Source organism: Cimex lectularius, unplaced genomic scaffold (genome assembly GCF_000648675.2).
Source record: "Cimex lectularius strain Harlan isolate CLEC.00 unplaced genomic scaffold, Clec_2.1 scaffold58, whole genome shotgun sequence".
In the NCBI taxonomy this organism is placed as follows: domain Eukaryota; kingdom Metazoa; phylum Arthropoda; class Insecta; order Hemiptera; family Cimicidae; genus Cimex; species Cimex lectularius.
The window spans coordinates 772,481-795,277 of record NW_019392696.1 but is presented as its reverse complement, the minus strand read 5'-3'; the positions used below and the strand labels follow the sequence as shown (position 1 = coordinate 795,277).

Sequence of the window (22,797 nt, the reverse complement as noted above, 5' to 3'; positions counted from 1 at the left end):
CTTCTTTCATCATAATTTAATAAAATTGTTTAAAAATTCTTATTTACAAAGTGTAAAAACGAGCACAAGGAGGATAATCATCCATTTTTTAAATATATTTTATTGGTTTTTTGAGCCCAATTTTATTCGTTTGAGTCAAGACTTGTTTTGACAATATTGTGATGTCAGAGGGTTTTCACAACTAGGATTGACGATCTTCTGTCCAATTTGAATTAAAACTTAATCTTAGGACTCGTGTAATTTTTATAATCATTCAATTAATTAGTAGATAGTCTTCATGCACTAAACAAGTTTTTCTTTCTTGACAAGAATTAAAATTGGTCAATTACTTTATGAACTACACTAGAAAATTGACACAGTATTGTGAAATTAATTTATGGACAAATTGTCAAAGCACCAAGCATAAAAACGATTTCTGAATAATATAAATCAAAATGGTTTACGACTATAATTTAAGAAGTATTAAATTTTTTCTTTTTTAAGTTAAACATAAACAGAAAACATTTATCAGTTTATTATATATGAAGTATTAATTTTCTACCTATATATCAAAATGTAAATGTAATCTGGATTAATCTACGGGCTAAAACTGACGTGAATCATTGACATAAACTATTTTTTTATTATTTTCACTCCAGAAAATGAACATAAAAATACATCTAGCACATACCAAAAACAAAACACCTTAGATCTTAATCAAACAATTAAAAATCTTTGTTTCAAAAATTATTTATGATAGTTACTGATACATTTAAAAAATAAATGTTAAAATAAAAGAAGTGATAGGGGAACATACTGCAGTTGGTTGTAAAATTGGAAATTGTATGAGGATGTTCTCTAACAGTAAAATTCTAAATGTGTTTATTTTATGTTATTGCTTTTTAAAATAATTACAGTGGCAAGAAATAAATAATAAATGACAGTCCAAGATAATAATAAAGTGTAATGAAATAAATCTTGGACATATACATTCATGTTTTGAAAAAAAGTTTTTTATGGTTGAAAACTACAAGTTTTGTTTCTTGTCGCATTTTTTGTAATATTTACTCATTTTTTGTGAATAATAATATTCTAATGCATAATGTTTCTTTTCATATTGCAGATAAATCAAATATCTTATTCAAAAAGTTTTAATTTAAATAAATTATTTTTAACAATTCACATTTTCAGTTGTGCATGGACAATTTTAATTTTAAAATGTATCAATGTTTTTAAAAATTTGTATTTTCTGTAAGACTTTTTAACTGCAGTGTATAACTTTTGGATTTTTTTACTCTTATATAAGTTTAATTCTCATTCTAATTACAATTTAATTTAACTAAATTCCTTTCTAATTTAAAAAATGGAGCTAAATATTAAGAATGACTCAACATGAACACAGCTACAAATTGCTTCTGTACTTTTCAATTTTCGTTTTTTTCTGTGTTGAATCCCAAATGATTTTGCCAAACAATACACAAAAACAAAACAAAAAATCTCAAATAATACAGTGAAAAACAGCATACTTTTTTTTCTCTTTTAATGTATTTGATAAGAAGAGTAGAAGTAAATAAGTATTTTGAAAATTGTATTTGTTTGACCCCTTAAATGATGTAAAATTTAGCACACATTTTTTAGGAATTACCTATAAACGGTGTAATATATCCTTGTCACAGCCTAGTGGTTCTGTTGTAGCAGCTTGCAAAAAATAAAACAATACATTTAAATTAAAATTATTATTATAATAATTGTTAAATTCAGATAATCATAATAATCAGACGGCATAAGTTCAGACCTCAGTCATCTCATATTGTGAGTCCACTTATATGTTGTGTTTTGTGTTATTGGTTCATTTACATTTTTTTCTTTTTTTAAGAAAAAGTGAAAACTATTTTATATGGTACATTCCAGTGCAGTTTCATTAAATGTTTTACCTTTCTAGAAGTCGCCTTTTGAGATCTGGTGGGTAAGTGACATAAATATAATGCTCATTTTGGCTGAGGTCATCAGCCACAGGGTAATATTCCTCTGAGTAGTGAGAGTGTCTTGCTGGAGATGAACTTGCAGTGACGCTTGTACTAGCAATGCTTGTATCATCAGAACTGAAAGGGGAATTCAATAAAAAATTATGCGTGTTCGAGGTATATTTTCAAACAAACGCACTCAAAAAGAACCCATATTATGTAGTAGCAAAGACAGATGAAAAGAGATAAGGCCATTACAAGGACAAATAGTAGCCCCCATGGGAATGGCCTCATCTCAACAGGAGAGTCTTCCCAGTATCGATCACAGGTAAGGTACCAACAAACAGCCTGATTCAATTCATCTTTAAAAAAAAAAAGTTTATTAGACAAACAAAGCAATTATTATGCATAACAATAATACTATAAATTACTTATATTGCTAGTAACTTATAGCTGAGTATTTTGTTTAAAAAACTTACTCTCAATATCTTTGAAATCCTGGGTCGAAAGATTTACCAAAAGACCTGCTATGCAATCTCTAACTAGGATCTGTGAGTAAAAGTAATAATAAGTAAAGAACCAAAAAAATGTTTTTTTTTTTCAAACTTACTTCACATCTTGTTTTTAGTTTGTGTAGGATCTCAGGTTTACAATTGGCTTTTAGCCTCTGCAATTCTGACACTCTATGTTTGTTTGGAGGGACAGCAGAGTCTACGAGGCTATCACAGGGATCAGAGCTGTTGTTAAAATCACTATCGCCCTGTGGGTTTTCAGAGCGCATACAGCTTCTCTCACTAGCACCATTGGTTGGGTTACCGTTGGGTGATGACTGTCTGAAGGCTGCGTTGTATGGTGTGACCCTCGCTAGGTCTCTCGGCCCAGCAGGGGACAGGGCAGTGTGGTATGAAGTCGCCTCCCTCCAGATTTCAATGTCTGTGTTTACGTGCATCCCTTCTCCTGGGATCGGTTCACTCATTATGTGTTTTCTAATTATGTCACATCTCATAATATCACAATAATCAGCCAGGCAAACAGCATCCTCGGCCATGTTGACTATATTTTTGTGCCTGTTGTCAAAGTGGATGTCCAAGTAGGCCTCTGAATAGAACGACTTCCCACACAGGCCACAAGTCCATTGTGAAGGCCTGTGCTGCTGCTTGGCCATCTGTTGTGGCCAGAAAATATCCCTTGAAGGATGGAAAGGACACTCGACGGGTATCTTCACCTGATACCTCTCTAGTACAGGTGTCCATTTCTGAAATAGTGATAAAAAAATTATATAAAATGAAAGCATAATAATATTAGTATTTACAACCTTTTGAATAATTCTTCTAACAACTGTGGCACTGTCACGAGGGCATGATATTTTGAAAATTGTAGGCCCAGGCCATGGTATTAATGATAGCACAAAAAGTGCAAGCACCTAGAAAAACCTCATATAAATATTGAAAATTTTCAATATAAATGCTATAATATTTTTACTGGGAAAACTAATAATTCATCTGAGATACAAAGTATAAAATAATAATAAATTTTTAAAAATTTGTTTTAAATTCATTTATTTATTTACATCTGCACTTAAATGAGCAACAGGCAAAAATGTTGAAATTATTAGTATATTGTGTGAACGGTGCAATTCAGTGATAGGAGATGTTAGTTCACCAACAGGGTGGAGATCACTTGACAACTATCCTTTACCGTGAAAGTTGAAATGTTTCTTTCCTATAGCAGTTACAGCACAATTGTTTGTTCATATACGTTAGAATATCAGTATACTTCAATTTTTTAAGTTTTGAATGTTTAAAGAGATGAGATAAACATATTTTTATATACTGAGGGAATCGGCATACTTTTGTTTGTAGTTTGTCTGTAGTTTTACAGAAAATTTTTAAATTTAATATTCTTTCAAATTTTACAGAATTTTTTTTTTAGACAACGACAGGACAAAAATAATAGTTGGCAGTAAGTTTGGTGTTTGCCAAAATGTGATTCTCACCTGGTCACAGGCTTAAAAGATAACAGGTGTGATGCATCTGTTGAAAGCAAATGAACCGCAGGTCAAATAGAAAGGCACAACCCCAATTTCAGGTATATTTTTGCCCCGGTAAAAAGAAAATTTAACAAAAAATAAAGTAAAAAATTATAAAATACATTTTAGATATGAAATTGTGTTTGACGATTACAAAAGTATTGTCGATTATGTGTTTACATCTGCATCATGTAAAGAATGTCTTTGATCAGACGGATGTCGACAACGTGTCGCACTTGTTTTTTTAAATATAAATCGATAAAAGATCAGGAGAAATAGTCATGATATGTACAAAAAAAATAAAAGAAACATTAAACTGAAAAAAAATATATATATTTGCACAAAAAAAGACAATAATTTATTGACTTAATTTTAAAAAACTAGGAAACCTATGTTCAACACTGCTTACTGAAGGGAAACTTCTGTTCTGTGGAGTTTATACAAAATATCCAAACTAAAACTGAATTTGGAAGTAAGTAATAAAAATAATGAAGTGAATAACACATTTCCCTGGGTAGTTGTTATTATCACGATGCAATAATACTCTGTATATAACACAATGTATATTAAATTGGTAGAATACAGATGTTGAACTTTTCCAACCGATTAATTTGTTTATTTGGGGTTATGGAATTCAATATAATACTTAACTATATTCAATACAACAACCAAGAAAAATGAGGAGCTGGAAAGAAGTTAAAATGATTTTTGGTTGTAGAAGCAGGCACACTTTGTGAGCGTCGTTGAACTTGAAGAATAAGTCTAATTTTCCAATAACCAATGGGATAAAGCAAAGTTTTCTAAGTAGCTTTGTTATGATATATGAATAGGAATCTTGCATTATGGTAAGTATAACTCAACACAAACTATAAAATACAGTAGAATGTTTAATGCTCCTTTATTATAGAAATAGGCCAATTTTTAAAATAGTTGGCTTTAAAATTGAATAATTAGTTCACTTTTCCTTTATTTGTTAAGGAAGTTATCTACAGAATCAAATATAATTGATTTATCAGGCTTTCAACTTTTTTGGGGTCGGGTTACAAAATACCCAAACTTGAAAATTTGGAGATATGTTATGATTATGAAAAATAAATGACGGATTAAACAATTTCCTGAGTAGCCGATATGATCACGGCGTAAAGATACTAAACCTGAAGTGAAGACGAGTCTTGCGTTATGGTATAACTCAGTCCAAATAAGCCCCAGACACCGATTGGGTTTTTTTTAAACAGCAGTTGTAAACCTCACCGGCGGATTTCGAAGCTTTACAATCTACTATTTACAACGTGCTAAATTCAAAACTACACAAATTGTGAATACAATGAAACATTACCTCAAGCTTAAAATGGTAAGTCCTCATTCATATTTTTTATTATACGTTTTACTGATGAAAACCATTGTAGGTTAAATTTGGTCCGATTAAAACGAATCGGACATTTCTGTAAAGTTCGACTTAAGTTCGGTACAAACGGCAAAAGTAAAGGTGAAGCTTTTCACATGGATGTATTCCGGATCAGGCCGACAACTGTGACATTGCTCTGAGTCATTGCTTCTGCTCCCCGAGGCCGTTTCACCCTCAGCCCCACAGACGCGCATTCGATCGGCGCAAGCAGTTTTTTCAACCCCTCTTATATCAACCTCCTAATTAGACTTTTGTATTATTAAAAAGCTAGCTTTTTATCAATTTTCATTAATTATGTGGGATTTTTTAACAATTAATTCTTGAAAAGATAGTTTCAGTTTTAATTGCATCGCTATGATTAATATACTTATAATTTCATCAGGTTGATTAATACACATAAACCAAAATCGTATTGAATACATTGTTATGTGCTAAAACACGCATAATCACATAGAACAACTGATTGTAATACGACGAAATTAAAGAAAACAGTTTCCCTCGTTTTTTTAAAGTCTGAACAAATATGAAATAACAAATTATCAGTTCTCTAAACAAATAGACAAATATGTAAGATTTTAAAATTTGTTGAAGTCGTGAGGAGCGGTCAAGAATGAGGTAGTTTAGAAAAAGACCTTTTTATTTTTTATCGACGTTTCGACCTTTATTCTTCTCTTCTTCTTCTCCAGGGCATAAAGTAAAGTGCAATTCTTGTGGTGTCATATTGGTTTTGTGTGAAAGTGTTGTCTGTAAGATTTTAAAATTTAAAATTCTGTTCTAGGCCAGAAATTTTTCAGAATAATGCACAATCCAAATAATGAACCATTATACTAAATACATATATATTTTTTTAATTGCTACCTGATATAAGTGGTTAAATTGTCTAAAATTAGCCTCCATAATTTTACTGTTAATTTGGAGGAAAAAATTGTAATTATCATCGCCGTATTATTGTGCTAAGAACGTATAAAACACACACAAATTTTCACAAAGCAAGCTACTAAAACGTATAAAATGTTATAATCAAAATTAGACTTTCTAAATTCAAATTGAACTCTTTCCGGCAAAATTAGATTTTCTAAAATCAACTCAAATATTTTCAAATCAAATTGGGCTTTTTCAACACCAAATTTGACTATTCCATAATCAAATTGAACTTTTTCCTAACAAATTTGCATTTTTTCCTAATCAAATTTAACTTTTTCCAAACTTTGAAAAGTAAATTAGACTAAAATAAAATTGAACTTTTTAGCAATCAAATTGGACTGTTTTTAATATGTAAAAAATACGTTTTTTTAAAAATCCAATTGAAATGTTTCCAACTAAAATTGGATTTTTCCAAATTCATTGAATTTTTCCTTACAAAACTAGTTCTAAAATTAAATCAAAATTTTTCAAAAACAAAATTGAATTTTGTCCAAAAAATATTGGACTTTTTACAAAACTCCAAGAAACACCTTAAATTATACCCAGCCAAAACTATTGCGGCCAACAACGACCCCAAAAGTTGTATTTGATTTTAGAACATATAATTTTATTAGTAAAGTTTAATTTGATTGATAAAAAGTTCAATTTGATTTTTTTTTAAGTTCGTTGTGATTATAAAAAGTATAATTTGGTTGTATAAAGCCCAATTTGATTTTGAAAAATTCAATTTTATTTAAGAATGTTAATTTCATTAGTGAAAGTTCAATTTGATTTATTAAAAAAAAGTCCACTTTGATTTAAAAAAGTATAATTTTATAGGAAAAAGTTCAATTTGATTTGATAAAAGTTCACTTTAATCAGAAAAAATTACAATATGGTTGCATAAAGTACAATTTGATTTATAAAAAATCTATTTGATTTATTTCAATAAGTTCATTTTGGTGTAGGAAAGACTAACTTTATTAGAAAAAGTTCAATTTAATCAGAAAAAAGTACAGTTTGGTTGCATAAAGACCAATTTGAATTAATTACAAAAAGTTCAATTTGATTTAAGTAAGTAACTTTATTTGATAAAATTCAATTTGATTTGATGAAAGGTCAATTTAATCAGAAAAATGTACAGTTTGATTGCATAAAGATCAATTTGATTTTAAAAAATTCAATGTGGTTTAAGAAAGTCTGATTTTATTAGAAAAAGTTCTTTATTTTTTTTTTGGGGGGGGGATTAGTAAAACCCTAATTTGATTTGGAAAAAATTCACTTGGTTTAGGAAGTCTAATTAAAAACTTCAATGCGATTTTCATTAAGTTTAGTTTAGTTTAAAAAGTCTAATTTTGTGTGGAAAAGTTTAATTTGAATTTGAAGAGGTTCAATTAAACCTAGGAAACCTATAAAAGCTTTATAAAATTTAATAAAATCTTTTTAAAAAATCTAAACTATACTATTTATTAAAAGTTAAATTTATATTTATTTAGCCAATAACAGCGATCTGATTATCAAGCTTTTCTCAATTCAACCCATTTAAACAATGCACCTACAATATTACAGTATCCTTTTAAACAATAAAAATAAACCAAAAGTTGTGTGTATAATGTGAAGTGCATTTTCTGTTGAATTAAATGTACTATTGAGATCAATCAATCATATTTAACATTGTGGAGAGAAAATAGCATATGCATGCAAACATTTGATGTGTTCAAATTGACGTAACTTTTTTTAACCGTTTTTTTTTTAGTACTACAATGACGCACTTGAGAAAGAGAGAGAGTGTGAGAGAGTGAGTGAGACGATCGTCTTGCCTGACGATTACTATCGAAGCATAGAGGATCTCAAATCGATTCCAATATTTCGACATTTCACTATTTTGTTTTCATGAAAAGTGAAAAAGTTATTTTATGTTATCTGTTAAGTTTTCAAAAGACAGTTTCGATTGTCGTATGTCGTAGGTTTAACTGCCCCCATTTATTCTGTGGAAAAATGTAAGAGATTAATAAAATTAGTTGTTATGTAAAACCGTTTTAAGACAAAACAAGAAGTAAAAATGCATGAAATTTGCATGGAGAAAATGAAAAGTTCCATTATGACCTACCTGTATCTAGCCCAACGTTAGATTTAAATCCTTCTTTTTGCCTCTATGGTTCATTTCCTTTATAGCTTTTTGATGTAGCCATTTGATAAAGTAGATGATGTTTTCAATGATCAGTTATGACAAGTAGAGGAAAGTACAATTTACCAAACAGTTTACATATTGTAAAAAGCCCTGTAAAGGTTCTCCTTGTTTCCAACCTTTCGGTTGGCATCGGAACGATGCGAGAACTTTGGTTGGATACAGGAACGCTGGTCAGCGTTCAAGTCCAGTACATTAAATCACCCATGGATGTTATGATTAAGATTGTCAATGAGGATGGCAAGTATGACATTTCTGAAAATGATATATGGCGCTGCTCGAAATCTGCTCTGATTCATGTGGATGAGAACTTATATCCGTTCATCCAGTCAGTGCCATCACCGCATGAAAAAGTACATTTGCTCTCGGACAAATCTCTATGTGAACAACTGGCTAACTTGAAGCTTGGTGACCGTGTTTATGTCGTTTTGGAAGATGACACACTTAACAATGCAGTCATCCTTTATAAAGGTACAATTCCTAAAAAAGGACCTGGAATCTATTTTGGAGTAGAACTCTTGGTATGACATTTTTTTTTAACTTAATTTGTCTTTTTCACTTTTACAAATTAGTTTATCACATTTTATAAAATTATCTTTTAAACAGTTATGATTTTCTTTGTTATGTGCACCTTTTAATCCAGTGGGAATTGGAAATAGATATAAAACAAGTTTATAATGTTACACTATCTCAAATAATTTTGTTCAAAATATAAACAATTACTAACAGTTTAATCAAGAATTTACAACAACAAAAATAGACATTCTTTGAGGAAAATTGTGTCGTCAAATACATAATAAATTTTAAAAATTCCCTTATAAATGTGATGTGTTAGCTGTTATATTAAAACTCTTCTGAACAATTTATTATTGATTAAAAATATATTTTCTTGTTACTTGCACACATACAATATTCTCAGCTTCAATGAACAGTTATTGACAAGGTTTGACCTGATTTCCAAGATGCTGAGGTGTATGTTGTGTATTTATTCCTTAAAATTCCAAATGAGTCACTTAATCAATTTAATGAACTAGTCATAAACTATATATTTATATCCTTTTTAACCATATAATCAATGGCCAAGCAATAAAAAAAAAAAATCATCCAGACATGATTTTTATTTTTATTACCTTTTATACTAATGCTTAACTTGTAACCCCTCCTAATTGATAATAAATGTTACCACTGTTCATTACTTTTGCATGTGCTTTAACTTATTACCTGCCACACCATTACAGGACTGCTGTTGATTTGATTATTGTGTTAATTTTTGCTTTTAAGTTGAAACTTTGAATGGTTTGCCCTATGCTTGCTTATCAAATTGTACTTACACCATATATCATACTTTTAAAATAATTACACATTTGTGAAATATTGTGTTGAAGTCTGAGAGATGATGAACCTGCAGTTTGTGGTGCATTCTCCTTGGTTTTGCCTGTTCCATTTCAGCATTTTGCCATATTCAGTGGTTGGTCTGTGTTTTATTTAGTCAACTTTATAAAATAATAAACTTATAAAAAGAAACAGTTGTCAAAATAACAAGAAGACTGATTGCAGAAGATGGCAAAATGAAACTGTTTTAGCTAGTTTTGCTCCCAGTCATGCTTCATGTATTTTAGTAAAAAGAAGTTTTGCTCAGGCAATGAGGCCAATTTTGCATTACTTTTAAAATATATTTTTCTGTTCAACACTATGCTGATTGAGGAATTGAATTCGTAATTATTTTAAATTAATTTCCAGACCACATTGAATTTTTTCAGACTAAAATGAACCTTTTCCAAATTTAATTGATTTGTTTTTAAATCACAATTGAAATGTTGAACACAATGAGGATCAAATTGAACTTTTTCAAAGTGACAATAAATTTTTTGAACTATTGAATCAAATTGAACTTTTTACATATATGTGGTGTTTAGTGACCATTAACCAATGATTATTTGGAGATCGTGAGGTGGAGTCTGGTGTGACGTAGGTTTTAGAAAAACATTTTCTTTATTATGCTATGAAAGCCTACATCACACCAGACTGCACCTGACGATCTCCAAATAATTTTTATAAATAATTTTTTTCCATCAAACTTTTTACAATTATATTGTGTACTTTCCAAATTAAATTGAACTTTTTTAGATCAAATTGAACTTTTTTCAAATCAAATTGAACTTTTTACAAATCAAATTGAATTTTTTCCAAGTCAAATTCCATTTTTTTAAAGATCAAATTGAACACTATCGAGATCAAATTAAACTTTTTCCAAATCAAATTACAGAAATTATCAAAATACAGGTTTATCACCACACTGACTTAAATAAGACTTAAAAAAAAAAAAAAAAAAAAGTGTTTAAGTGTTTCATACTCCTATTCACTAGTTAGCACAACAATTGATCACATAAATACACTACTGCCCAAAACAAAGTTTGAATAAAGCTAATGAATCAGCTAACTTTAATTAAATTTAACATTTTTTTAGAAAGTTAGTAGCTATTGGTGTTTTATATCATAATAAAACAACAAATATTAAACTACATTTGTAACAACAATTTAATGTTATTTTTACTATTTTATTATGTGACTAATATTATGCAGGTGTTTAACAATAACAATAACAATAACATCTGCAAAACATGTATACTGTTTGTAATGTAATATAAAGATGATCGGTGGTATATATTGAATAAAAGAACAGGTTCCCATTTAAAGTGGAATTTACCATTTTAAACTTTTGTCATTGATATCATTATTGAAATACTTTTATTTAAAACACAAAAACAAAAAAGTTATACGAATAACATTTTGAGGGGTAAATTCAAAATTATATGCAAATATAATGGCATGGCTATTGCTATCACTTCATTATCTTATATTTGCTTAAATATTAAGTTATCGAATTAAGAATTTTTACCATAAAATGAGGATCTAACAAAGAAAGCACCACTTATTTAAAAAAAAAAAATCATATTCATCATAATAATTTATGTGTAGAGATTAATGACCGTTAATCGATAGTTATTCAGATATCGTGAGATGCGGTCGGGATTATTCCAGGGATAATTTATTCCAATTAATTATTCTTTTTGTAAGGTAAGCTTTTATAAGGTTTTTAGTTGAGATGATATTAAATAATTAATTGGAGTAATTAATACGGTCAATTATGGCCACTCAGCAAATACGGATTAATATAATAATTTATTTTTTCTTTAACAACAATATTTTGTATATTATTTTTATACATTTTATTACATTGTAAGCATGCCTGCTTTATTGCCTTGCTTTTTTAAGCACATTAACTGAGGTGGGGTTTGATTTAGCTTTAAAACAAAAAAACCATTTTCGTTGTCATAATTTGATAATTTCACCCCAGGATGACTATTGCAAAGGGGACACAGATGGGGAATACAAAGGCACAAAGTATTTCCATTGCCCAAAAAATGCAGGACTTTTTGTAACCATAAGTCTGATGAGACCAGTCGAGAAGAAAATGTCCAAATCGACTTATACAACCCATACGCAGAATCAGAGTATGGACGAATGTTTGAATTAAATAATCTTATCACAATAAATCAAAGCTAAATATACATTTATGTTAATTTGTTTCTATTGTACGTAGACCAATTGTACTTTCAACCAGAGAATAAAAGGGACTATGAAAGGAGCAGTTATAAACTTAACAACCATGAGATCTATAGTACGGGGCGGGATAGGAGGACAGATAGTGAAAAAAGTCTGGGGACTATTGATAAAAAAGGAAAATACACCCAATATTTGGTAATATAATATAACTTGTCTCTATCCTTTTCAGTAATTGAACAAATGAAATAATGATACAATTTTAGGGGAATGACTCGTCAACACAAGTTCGTGAATCAGACCTAAGAAGAGATTATGGTAATAATGCCATTATTTTAATTAAATATGAGTTAGTGCTGATTTTTTTGTTTTTTTAGTTTTAAATTCTCCAACAGATAATGAAGATCTTATATTTTGGGATGAAAGCAAAGAAGATTACTTTAATAAAGCAAACCGCAACTTACTGTCTCCAGGTAAAAATTTCATTAGATGAGTTACAGAATGCCTCTGCTGTTTTTCTTTTGAGTTCATTACTCATGATAAAGCTTTGATGGCACCAAGAGATCTCGGTTATTTATAGTTTTCTATATTTAGGCGAACCTGTTCTATTTTTTCTTTGCAATGCACTCTTTACTTAGTAGTTGAAATTTATTTTGCACAATAAATTGTCATCCGTGCTCTGCCACAACTATTATCAAACACAACAGAAAAAAAATTATAATTTTTTTTGTTACTGTTCATTAAGGTGTGGGTTTTGATGTCGCATGTTTTTGTCCCTATTCTAATGTCGAGGTTTCGAGACTGTAATAGGAAAAATGTCAGATTGCTTTATCCCCCTCAGTGTATTAGAAATTGAAGAAAAGTATGCCCAGGAAGATTATTTCGATGAAGACCTGTTTTATGCAGATGATCAATGTAAGGTTCATTAGACTAGGAACAAAATTAATTTGTTTGGCCTACTAAAACGTTTACAGAGTAAATTTGTGTTTTTATGTTCTGTTCATTTAATTTCAAATTAAAGTTGCAAAGAAATTATGTTATTGAAATAGATGGTGGTAGCAACGGAAGTGAAGGAAATGGGTATTACGATATGTCAAGCTTTTCTGACCAAGATATTGCAGTGGGATCTGCCGTTGAGGTCATTTACAACGATGTACCTCACTACGGTGTGGTACAGTGGATTGGGATTCTAAAGGATGACCCAAAAAGAAAAATAAAAGCTGGAATTGAAATGGTAAAATATTGCAAGAAAAAAAAAATAATGGCCATGTTTTTGAAATAATTTTTATTGTGTTTTATTGCAGGATAAAGAGGATCCGGATTTTACAGATGGCAGTTACAATTTCATACAATATTTCCATTGTGCCCCGAACCGAGCGTTGTTCGTAGATATTAATCATTGTCAATTAGATTCTCGAATTTCTGAGTCAGTCCCTCCAGTTTCGAGAAAGAGTGAAGGTGGCATTTCAAAATGTATGTTATTGACTGGGAAAATGCATGTAAGTTTTTATCTTAGATTTTGGAGCCGTGGAGAGTCCGGTGGTGACAGGTTCGGTGTCACCGATTTCAAGGGAAGGAGACATAACACCTATTTGTGGGAAATACAAGGGAATCCAAGGACACCACAACTCCTGTTATCTCGATGCAACCCTGTTTAGCATGTTCACATTTACAAGGTTTAAATTGATTTGATATATTTCGGAAGATTTATTATGACCGTGGGCCTACTTTTGTATTTTACATGTTTAAATGTTTTTAGTGTCTTCGATAGTTTATTGTACCGACCAGCTGGGCCTACAGACATACCCCATTACGACCAAGTACAGAGAGTCCTTAGAGAAGAGATCGTCAATCCTCTTAGGAAAAATAATTTTGTTAGGGCAGACAGAGTGATGAAGCTGCGTAGGTTAATGGAACAATTGTCTTCCGTCTCCGGTCTTACCACTGAAGAAAAAGGTTCTATGTCACACAGTTAAAATTAAAATGTTTACAACAATAAACTTATTTTATTAACATAGATCCAGAGGAATTTTTGACATCTCTAGTCACACAGATTCTGAAAGCAGAGCCATATTTGAAACTTAGCTCTGGACAAGAAGCCTACCATTACCAACTATTTGTAGAGAAAAACGAAAAACTAGTACTACCTACAGTGCAACAACTATTTGAGCAAAGTTTTTACTCCAGTGATATTAAACTCAAAGAAGTAGGTTTATTTCAACTAGGATTAATCTTACAGTTCGTATATAAACAATATTCTAAATTTCAGGTTCCTGCTTGCCTTATTATTCAAATGCCAAGATTTGGGAAATCGTTTAAAATGTACCCTAGGATATTGCCTTCGCAATTGCTTGACGTCACTGATGTCATTGAAGATTGTATGCCATTTTAATATCTATATGTTAATTTTTCTAATTTATTTATTAATCGACTATACATGTACGGTGAAACCACTCACTTCTCTTAAAAGACATGACCACCTCTCTTAAAAGACAATTTTTACATTCCCTGGCAAAAAAAAAAAAGAAAAAAAAGAAGAAGAGATTTATATACATTTTAACTCCTATATGGTCTAAATGAACCATAGTGGTTGAAATCAAATAAATAAAATATAAATAAAACTATAACAGGACCCCTCCATACCAGTCAGGGAAATTGCTGCCATTCCCCATCAGAGTAATTCCCCCTCTAGAATGGAAATAAACAGTAAAAAAGTACAGTAAATATCCATATGAAAAATATTTTTTATTTTCATTTGGAAGTTCCATTCCTTCTCTCATTTCCCTCTTCATTTGAATTGCTTGGTAGTCCATTTTTGGTAATTACATAAGTACATTTTCGGAAGCTTCTCTTTCATGAAGGAATAAATTGTTCACAGTTAATGAGTTTTTGTTTTTTTCCCCTATTTTTTCTGGAAACTGTTTTGTCTTTATACATTCAGTTTCTTCTTCAAAATGCTCTCTTTCACGAAGCAACTAAAAATTCTCGCCCTTCCGTACTAACAAGGTTGACTACGATTGGGGGAAATTAAAATTGCCTTTTTTTTCGATCTGTAATTAGCCAAATGGGCATACCTTGGTTCTCAAGTCTCACCTGTATTTTGCATCATGCAGCTTACAGAAAATTAATAGAGCTTTTTTTGTTCATTTATAAGTTAAGTAAAAGATGAAAAATGGTTTGCCATGGTGAATGAATAAAGAATGCAACATGATGAAGAAATGTCTTTATCAATTGTTATAAACATAATAAAATTGATTTTTAAATTTTTTTTTGGTTATTAAAATAAATTTTTATTTGCTAATAAGATTCATTATAGTATATAAAATATGTATTATGTTCAACATGTTTTACTTGATTTAAAAAATCAATGTTAAAACCCTCCTGAATGATCATCCCTCAATAATGGACAAAAACACTTATTTTTTGCCTGTTATTACAGTGCATCCTAATAATTAAAAAAACAACTTTTTTACATCTAATTAAATTTGTAATATCCTTGGCTTTTTTTTTAAATTTCTACGTTTATTTATTATTCATATTAAGTTTATATTTGTATAATGCCAAAAATTCTTTACTTCAAAAATTAATTTACCTTTAAACTACAGCCTAAATATTTGGGTATCATTCATCACAGTTTAATGGCACAAATATAGACTCTAAATCTATACTAATTGTACACATTTACCAGAACCAGTTGAAAGTCACAGCATGTGAAATTGTCTTTGCTATTAAAATTTCTATTAAACCACTGTTCATGACCAGCAGTAAAGATAATCCATATAAATTAACTATATGTTAAGGTAATTTACCACTATGTACTAATCTCTATATTAATTGCAGCACCACGGCAGTGTAGTGTTTGTGGAAATTTGGCAGTGTTTGAATGTAGGAATTGTTTTGACGAAGGACATAGTTCAGAAGTTGGACTGCAAAATACTGCATTTTGTGGCACTTGCCTCAAGAAAGTATGTTTTTACTTTATTATTCATTAGCATTTGTGATATAAATAAATTTTCAGGTGCATGCACACTGCAAACGAACACATCACAGTTATCGGCGCATCAGCCGGCCTGATGATTATATCATACACGGTGTTATACCTAGGTTATATATGGAATTGTTTGCAGTAGTGTGCATCGAGACGTCTCATTATGTCACATTCGTCAAATGTGGCGATGGTTCAGATGCGCCTTGGTGTTTCTTTGATTCTATGGCTGATAGAAAAGGTAAACGATCATTTATGACTTATAACGTTTATAAATGGTACACTTTTGATATCAGGTGAACAAAATGGCTACAACATCCCTGAAGTCGTCCCGTGTCCTGACCTCCCGCAGTGGCTTTCTGAGAAGGGTGCACAGGCCCTTCAACAAATCAAAGACGATCGCCAGCTTCCAGAACATGCAAAACGGTTGCTTTGTGATGCTTATATGTGCATGTATCAAAGCACAGAAGTCATGATGTATAGATAAAACCGCTGATTTTATTAAGACTATAACAATTTAAATTGTTAGCACTTTTTAATTTACCTTAATTCTCTTATAAATGATTTTGGAATGTTGATTGTGATACTTGAATTTTTTTATGCAGTTTGACAATGTGAAAATATTTTATTTCAATAGTTGAAAACATAACGAACAACTTCCTTAAGATAAATCAATAATTAGTTGTAGCTTAATTTTGTGATACTTTTTAATTTCATACAGAATTCATTTGGTTTTGAAAATGTCTGAGACATTTAGAAATTTTATAAGTTCAACAGTGACTCAATTTTAATGTTTTGATGTGAATGTTTAATATGAAAGAAAATGGTTTACGACCTTAAATGCCTAAGAAGTTGCGAATGTCATTGAATTTGTGTCCATACATGTTATTTTGTACTTTCGCCAAGTGTCTAAATTGTTCTAGTCTAGAAGGAAACACTATTAAAAAAGTAAAATAAAAATATGTGAAGTCTATAAATAATTAAAAGCAGAAGTAAATATTGTATTGTATACCGGCAGTTTGTACATAATGTACAATAATTTAATTTTAGAAGAAAACACAAAGTTTAGGAGCTTTAAGATAACCAGACAAAATAAAAATGGTTGTGCTTAGATTATAAAGAAAAATGGCTTTTCGATTATTTTAAGTACTATGTTAATACAGATGACGCTTTACCTTGAAGTATTAAGTATTTAAAAAGGAAAAAATATTAACTTAGATTTTTAAAAAACGTTATCGGCAAATGGATAGATTTAATTATTATATATGTAATATTTTGTTACTAAAAATAAAATTATTTTGCACTGTAAAACACTATAAAAAATATAACTAGATTATTTTTTACAAAAATAGTAAAGTTGTAGAAAACATTGGATACATTTTTCTTGACAGCAAAGCCGAATTAAAATTGAGATTGTAATTTTAAAAAACTTCACAATAACAAAATGCTTTTCTTAATGTGTACTTAAAAGTGGTTACAAAAATATATTTAATAAAATAACTGTCTCATTATGACATTTTCCTTTTACACCTTTTATTCTAATGCTTCGGCAAGACTGCAGGAGCAAAATACTCTATTAAAAAAAAACTCCTCTGATGAGGAAAAATAAAAAAAAATAAGTTACCGTCTTGCCTTGAAGTATGATTTTTCTAATACCTTAACAGGACAATGAAGAAGATATAAAATATTAGCCAAATTTTTCAAACCTTGGGGACCATGCGAGTCTTAAGGAATCTTGGCTCTTAGACCCACAGCACAGAGAGGTTTAAAATATATAGAAATCCTTTTTTTTGGCCCAAGAATACAAAAATTGTTGCTGTAGTGGGGGTGCCTATTAAGAGGGGTTTTACTGTATACTGTTTAAATTTACACTGAAATAATTAAATTAATAAAACTCCTATATTTAATTTGTATTGTTCAAATATAAAATATTACAGAATAATTTTTTTTACAAAAATGTATTAGATAACAACACATCTAAGCTTATTTAATATTGACGCATTCCTCCTCCGCCACGCCTCATCATCATCGGGGTAATTCTAGAAGGTGGGGTGATGCATACGTCAATAAACTCGCCAATGTTAAACCTGCAAGAGAACAATGTTTTGTAAAAAAAAAATTTATACATAGTCGTTAGCACTTTACCTCATGCTGGCAAGCGTTCGGTTATCATCAGGCGAAGTCTGTCCTGAATATGTCGTCCCAATATGCCTGAAGCGGTATCCAGATGTCTGTGGATGAGGGAATACAAGGGAGAAATCAAACATAGTCCCCCTTGCCCTTGCATCTTCATTGACTTCTTTAACCAGTCCTGTTATCTCTCTCAATGTAGCGTCGAGCCTTGAAAATTATAAAATTATTACTTTCACTAACAAAATTATATAAATTAACAATTCTTAAAGTCTGAATATATTGATTTTAATGTTTTATGTGACCACACAACAAGGATTGAATGTTTCCAGTATCCAATTTTAATTCAACCACTCAGCATCCTCCAAAAATTAAATCCTTAGAATCAACTGTTCTGACCGGATGGTAATGTGTTATAACAAAAGTGCAATAATGGTAACTTTTAATGGCATTGTTTTATTATTATTATTTGGAGGTCATGAGAGGTTCTTCAACAATTTGGCTTTCCTTTCCCTAATTATCCCTCCTATATAATCCTGAAAAAATAATCAGGCCGAACCATTCTCCATTTTTTCCTATTGTCGGCTCCTTTATCCTCACAGAAGCCGACTCCTCTTACAAAAATATCTTTCTATTTCCGACTTCCCTCCCCACCCCTTCAAAATCCAACATATATAAACATAAAACATCAATACTTCACTGACACTCTCAACACGACAGACAAGAATGACACATCTTCACGGAAAACAAACACTTTGAGTGAGTACAAATATTTTGATTGAATCTAAAATTGTCTAGCATTGTATAAATTCATTTTTTTATCTAAAATTTTTTCATTTTTTTCACATCCTACATATATTTGTAAAATTTAAACAATGTTTATAAATCCCAGGCCCTGAAGATGATCTCAATAAAGATCGAAACGCTGGCACGATAAAGAAAAGGTTTTTCTAAAACCTACAGCACACCAGACCGCATCTCACAATCTTCAAATAATCATTAAGTAACAGTCACTAAATACCACACATTAACAAGAGCAATCATTGTATTTTCGTATTGCATTTTTGGAGGAAGGAGAGCAAGAAAAAATGTCCAGGGGGACGTCGGCATTGAACCCATGACTGTAGGGTCTACGAACTGAGAGTCTATCACACAGACTTGGCTATCATGGTCCCCACCTAAATATATTGCAAATAACAATAGATTTCCTCATAGCTACTATAGTAAAGTTATATACTTTTGTTACATAACAAACAAAAATAAGAAAATTCTAAGAAATTCTAATAACAGTATGGTTGTATCAATAAAATGGTAGGCGGTAAATTTTTTACAGATATCCCTATAAAGTTATAAGAACTAGAAACGAGTGAGTCTGAACAACTAACAAACACAATATAAGAATCTCCATGCAAGATTAGAACAGAAATGAACTTCAAAATGCAGAAGTTTAAGCACGGTGCAAATCATAATTCTATCACAGGTTAGTTGTTAGAGAACCACAATAAACCAAGGACTAGAATTTATGTAAGTCTAGAGTGATATGTCACTGTTTTTCATGTGAAGACTGTGGTTGTTGAAAGTTCCAAGGAGATAAATTAACAAAAGAAGAGCCATCAATTCTGACAACCATAAAGCATTAAAAAGCATCTACCTCATCAGTGGCAAAGTCGAGAATTATTTGGGATTGTATCAAGGCCTTGGCAGACATTGGGGATGACAACAAAATGTAAGGACCAGGGCACACAGGGCAAAGAAGAGGAAGATAAATTTGCCAAGGAAAGTTGAAACGATGAAGACACCTATCAATAGATATGTGCCTTTTTATTTCAAACCAGCCCCTCCTCTTCTAGCAAACCTAAATGTTTAAGTTCTTTCTTTACCACATAAAAAAGGCTTATAAAAGTGGAACTAGCTTCTAGCTAGTTTTTTTTTTTTTTTTTTTTTTTTGTGATGCATCTATGGATTAGAAAGGAATTCTCTTTCAAGTTTTCTATCATTTTAGACAAATGTTACCAATTTTATGTCATTTTTAGAACAATGCAATAGGCATGACCAGTTCAGACAGCCTGCAGCACTATATTTCTTCTCTAATGCAGGTGTTGACATGTCAACAGTTGTAAGTTTTATAGAGCAGAAATAAGATTAGGAAAAATAAATCGTAGTACGATTAAATGGGTGCAAAAGCAATCAACTTTTAAAATAAAATAATTCAATACGGAATCGATGCAGGTCAGACTGGCCAACAGTCAATGTATTAAGACTAAGTCCTCGGTTCAATAGAAATGTCTCCCAGGGCAAAATTATTGTAAAAAGTTTACAAGTTTACAGAAACTATCTGCAAAATTACTAAACCTATGAATTGTTAGGACTAGAATGATAGACTGGACACTATAAATTCTGGAGCAGCAGAGTATGTCCTCTGTTGGTGTGAAGGCTGAAGACTGCAGGCTGAAATTCGTACTCCTGGGAGAAGGAAAGTCAAGACCTAAAGACAAACACGCAGTCCGTGACCTAAGCTGGATCTAATAAAAAGCCTGCCAAAAGTCATACAAAAATTGTAGTTTCTGCAAAGAAGCAGAAGAGACTCAGACGCTATTACTATCAACTAATGCAAAGGAACATTTTGCATCTGTGGCTTATCATTACTGATAATGGCAGAAGGCCAGAACAGAATGAATCAGGGAGAAATGAGCAAAAATGGCCAAGATACAGATTCATCATCCTACACACTTCAATAAGAAAATTGTAAATTACTTTTAAACACCTAAATGAGCTCCATGAAAACAACAGTACCAGTTGTATTCATTGTTGCAAATGAAATGGCAAAATTAATTAAACAAACTGTGGTAAGCAGCTTGCACGCAAGTGTGACGAGTGGGTGGGTAGTGAGTGAGCTACTCCACTCTAGGTCCGTCAAGCCTTTGGTTAGGGTGCATAAAGTTGCCCAGGCCTGATGGCTAAGCACCCACCAATTCTCTGCTAGCTTGGTAAGGAGAGGTTTAGAGAAAACACAACAATGCGGGTACAATATTCAAGTCTCTTTAATTACAATGAAATAAGCGGAAATCCCCAACATATCATTGGCATCAATCCCCTAATAATTACTCAATTCAATTCTGGATGAAATCCTTCTGTCCCTAATTTACATAAGCACACCAATTTAGTCCTCTAACAAATCTCTATTCCTATTAAATGATTACACAACTTAATTCTTGGATAATTCTCTATCACCACTTACAAATTAAATAATTTAACTTAAAATAATTTAGTAATTCCATAACTAGACAGTTAATTATTCGCAACCTAAGTTGGCTTATTCCTCGAGGAGCATACTATTTAAAATTCATTCTTGGCTGCTATTAGCAGTGAGCTAGTCTATTACCCCAACTACACGGCCGCACCAGTCCTATTTCTGACACTGTGAACTTTTGCCGACTTACTGACCCCTGGCTGACTCTTTCTCACCTCTCCTTTTTGGGATCGTATTTAACTAGCCAAGCTTAGGAAGTACTGTTATGATTCATTGTGACCTGATTGCCCATTTTTCTTCCTCAGTTTGTTGTGCTTTTCCGGCCGTATCCGGGCATTAGTTAACCCTAGGTGTTGAGCAATAAGGCCACTCGTCAGCACAACAGTAAATATTTCTGTGGCAATCGCTTGGGCACTACCCACATTTACAATAATAAACGTTGTAAATGTTATTATTTCGCCAGCTTTGGTTGGCTGTGGGATTTTTGTGGAAGAGTAGGTTGACTCTCAGGATTGGGGACATTCCGATGGTCTTTCGAGCTCAATATTAAAAATGAATTTTAATCCCCATAAAAAAATTTTTAAAGATTCCTTTCTGGAACCTTCACACAAACTGACATTAAACAGTAAATAGAGAACTAAAAAGAAAAACCTATCGAATTGTGGTGTTTGGCAGCTATAGAATTGTGCAAACCAATGATTGGAGATTTCTTCACTTAACACTAAAATTGTTTATATTTAACAAAAATAATGAAAAGGCTCACAATCCTTTGGGTTAATTATTAAATATGTAGTGAAAGTAAAATATTTTACCATGTGTAAATTTGTAGCTCGTTTGTCGGGACGTTGCCTGCCCTGTACTCTGCTGGACTGTTATGCCTCCCAGTGCAGCAGAAAACTCTCAACAATAGAGGGCAAGTCTGTGAAAACAAATAAATTAGAAAAGCATTTAGAAAGAGAAAAAAAGTTCAATCGTCTCACCTTTTCCCTGTCGACCGGCTTGTCGTGTTCGCTGAACCTCTCTTCAACGCGAACAAGAGATTCCAAAGGTGCTGCAGTCATTTTTGATTTATTAATTCAAAAGAGATGACGGTTGATTTAAGAAGATTCTAGACAGAAAAAGCAAGCCTAGAACGTTCGACAACAAACGACCAAACAGTTAAAGAGAACAGTGAATGATGCTCTTTTGAACAAATAACATAAGCAAACCTCCACCAGGGAGACACTATCGTAATGTCAGAAAGTTAAAAAACACCATTTAAACAATTATTTTCTATATCAAAAAATCAATTTATAAAAAACAAATTTAAAAAAACTATAAATATAATAAAATATTCAATAAACATTTCAAAAAGCTACTAAAAAACAAAAACTAAAGTCAAATAAGTACAACGCATTCTA

The 22,797-nt window shown here is 31.2% G+C and overlaps 3 protein-coding genes across 6 annotated transcripts; 1 reads left to right on the top strand and 2 right to left on the bottom strand.

Annotated features, from left to right (window-relative positions):
• Positions 1 to 1,057: 1,057 nt before the first annotated feature.
• Positions 1,058 to 10,329, bottom strand: LOC106670626. 2 transcript variants are annotated; one of them, XM_024226032.1, is made up of 7 exons: positions 9,690 to 10,329; positions 3,259 to 3,366; positions 2,554 to 3,198; positions 2,423 to 2,492; positions 2,143 to 2,305; positions 1,914 to 2,081; positions 1,058 to 1,677 (listed from the first exon to the last, which is right to left on the bottom strand). In XM_024226032.1, exons 1-7 carry the CDS (start codon positions 9,699 to 9,701, stop codon positions 1,650 to 1,652), a joined length of 1,194 nt encoding a protein of 397 aa, XP_024081800.1. In that variant the 5' UTR covers positions 9,702 to 10,329; the 3' UTR covers positions 1,058 to 1,649. The 2 variants fall into 2 exon arrangements, with proteins under 2 accessions (XP_024081800.1, XP_014256622.1); XM_014401136.2 differs by lacking the exon at positions 9,690 to 10,329 and adding an exon at positions 5,309 to 5,821.
• On the top strand, positions 5,207 to 17,525 carry LOC106670625 (ubiquitin carboxyl-terminal hydrolase CYLD). Of its 3 annotated transcripts, none has more exons than XM_014401134.2 (14): positions 5,207 to 5,323; positions 11,827 to 11,983; positions 12,073 to 12,230; positions 12,299 to 12,350; positions 12,410 to 12,505; positions 13,082 to 13,266; positions 13,337 to 13,490; positions 13,549 to 13,708; positions 13,792 to 13,988; positions 14,051 to 14,238; positions 14,302 to 14,410; positions 15,873 to 15,997; positions 16,051 to 16,258; positions 16,314 to 17,525. In XM_014401134.2, the coding sequence occupies exons 1-14, from the start codon at positions 5,297 to 5,299 to the stop codon at positions 16,502 to 16,504; spliced, it is 2,007 nt and encodes a 668-aa protein (XP_014256620.1). In that variant the 5' UTR covers positions 5,207 to 5,296; the 3' UTR covers positions 16,505 to 17,525. The 3 variants fall into 3 exon arrangements, with proteins under 3 accessions (XP_014256620.1, XP_014256618.1, XP_014256617.1); XM_014401132.2 differs by lacking the exon at positions 5,207 to 5,323 and adding an exon at positions 8,163 to 8,989 and having other exon boundaries at positions 12,428 to 12,505; XM_014401131.2 differs by lacking the exon at positions 5,207 to 5,323 and adding an exon at positions 8,163 to 8,989.
• A 381-nt stretch (positions 17,526 to 17,906) lies between these two features.
• LOC106670627 (histone deacetylase complex subunit SAP18) lies at positions 17,907 to 22,609 on the bottom strand. Its single transcript, XM_014401137.2, has 4 exons — positions 22,378 to 22,609; positions 22,210 to 22,316; positions 18,163 to 18,357; positions 17,907 to 18,104 (listed from the first exon to the last, which is right to left on the bottom strand). The coding sequence occupies exons 1-4, from the start codon at positions 22,456 to 22,458 to the stop codon at positions 18,005 to 18,007; spliced, it is 483 nt and encodes a 160-aa protein (XP_014256623.1). The 5' UTR covers positions 22,459 to 22,609; the 3' UTR covers positions 17,907 to 18,004.
• Positions 22,610 to 22,797: the final 188 nt, after the last annotated feature.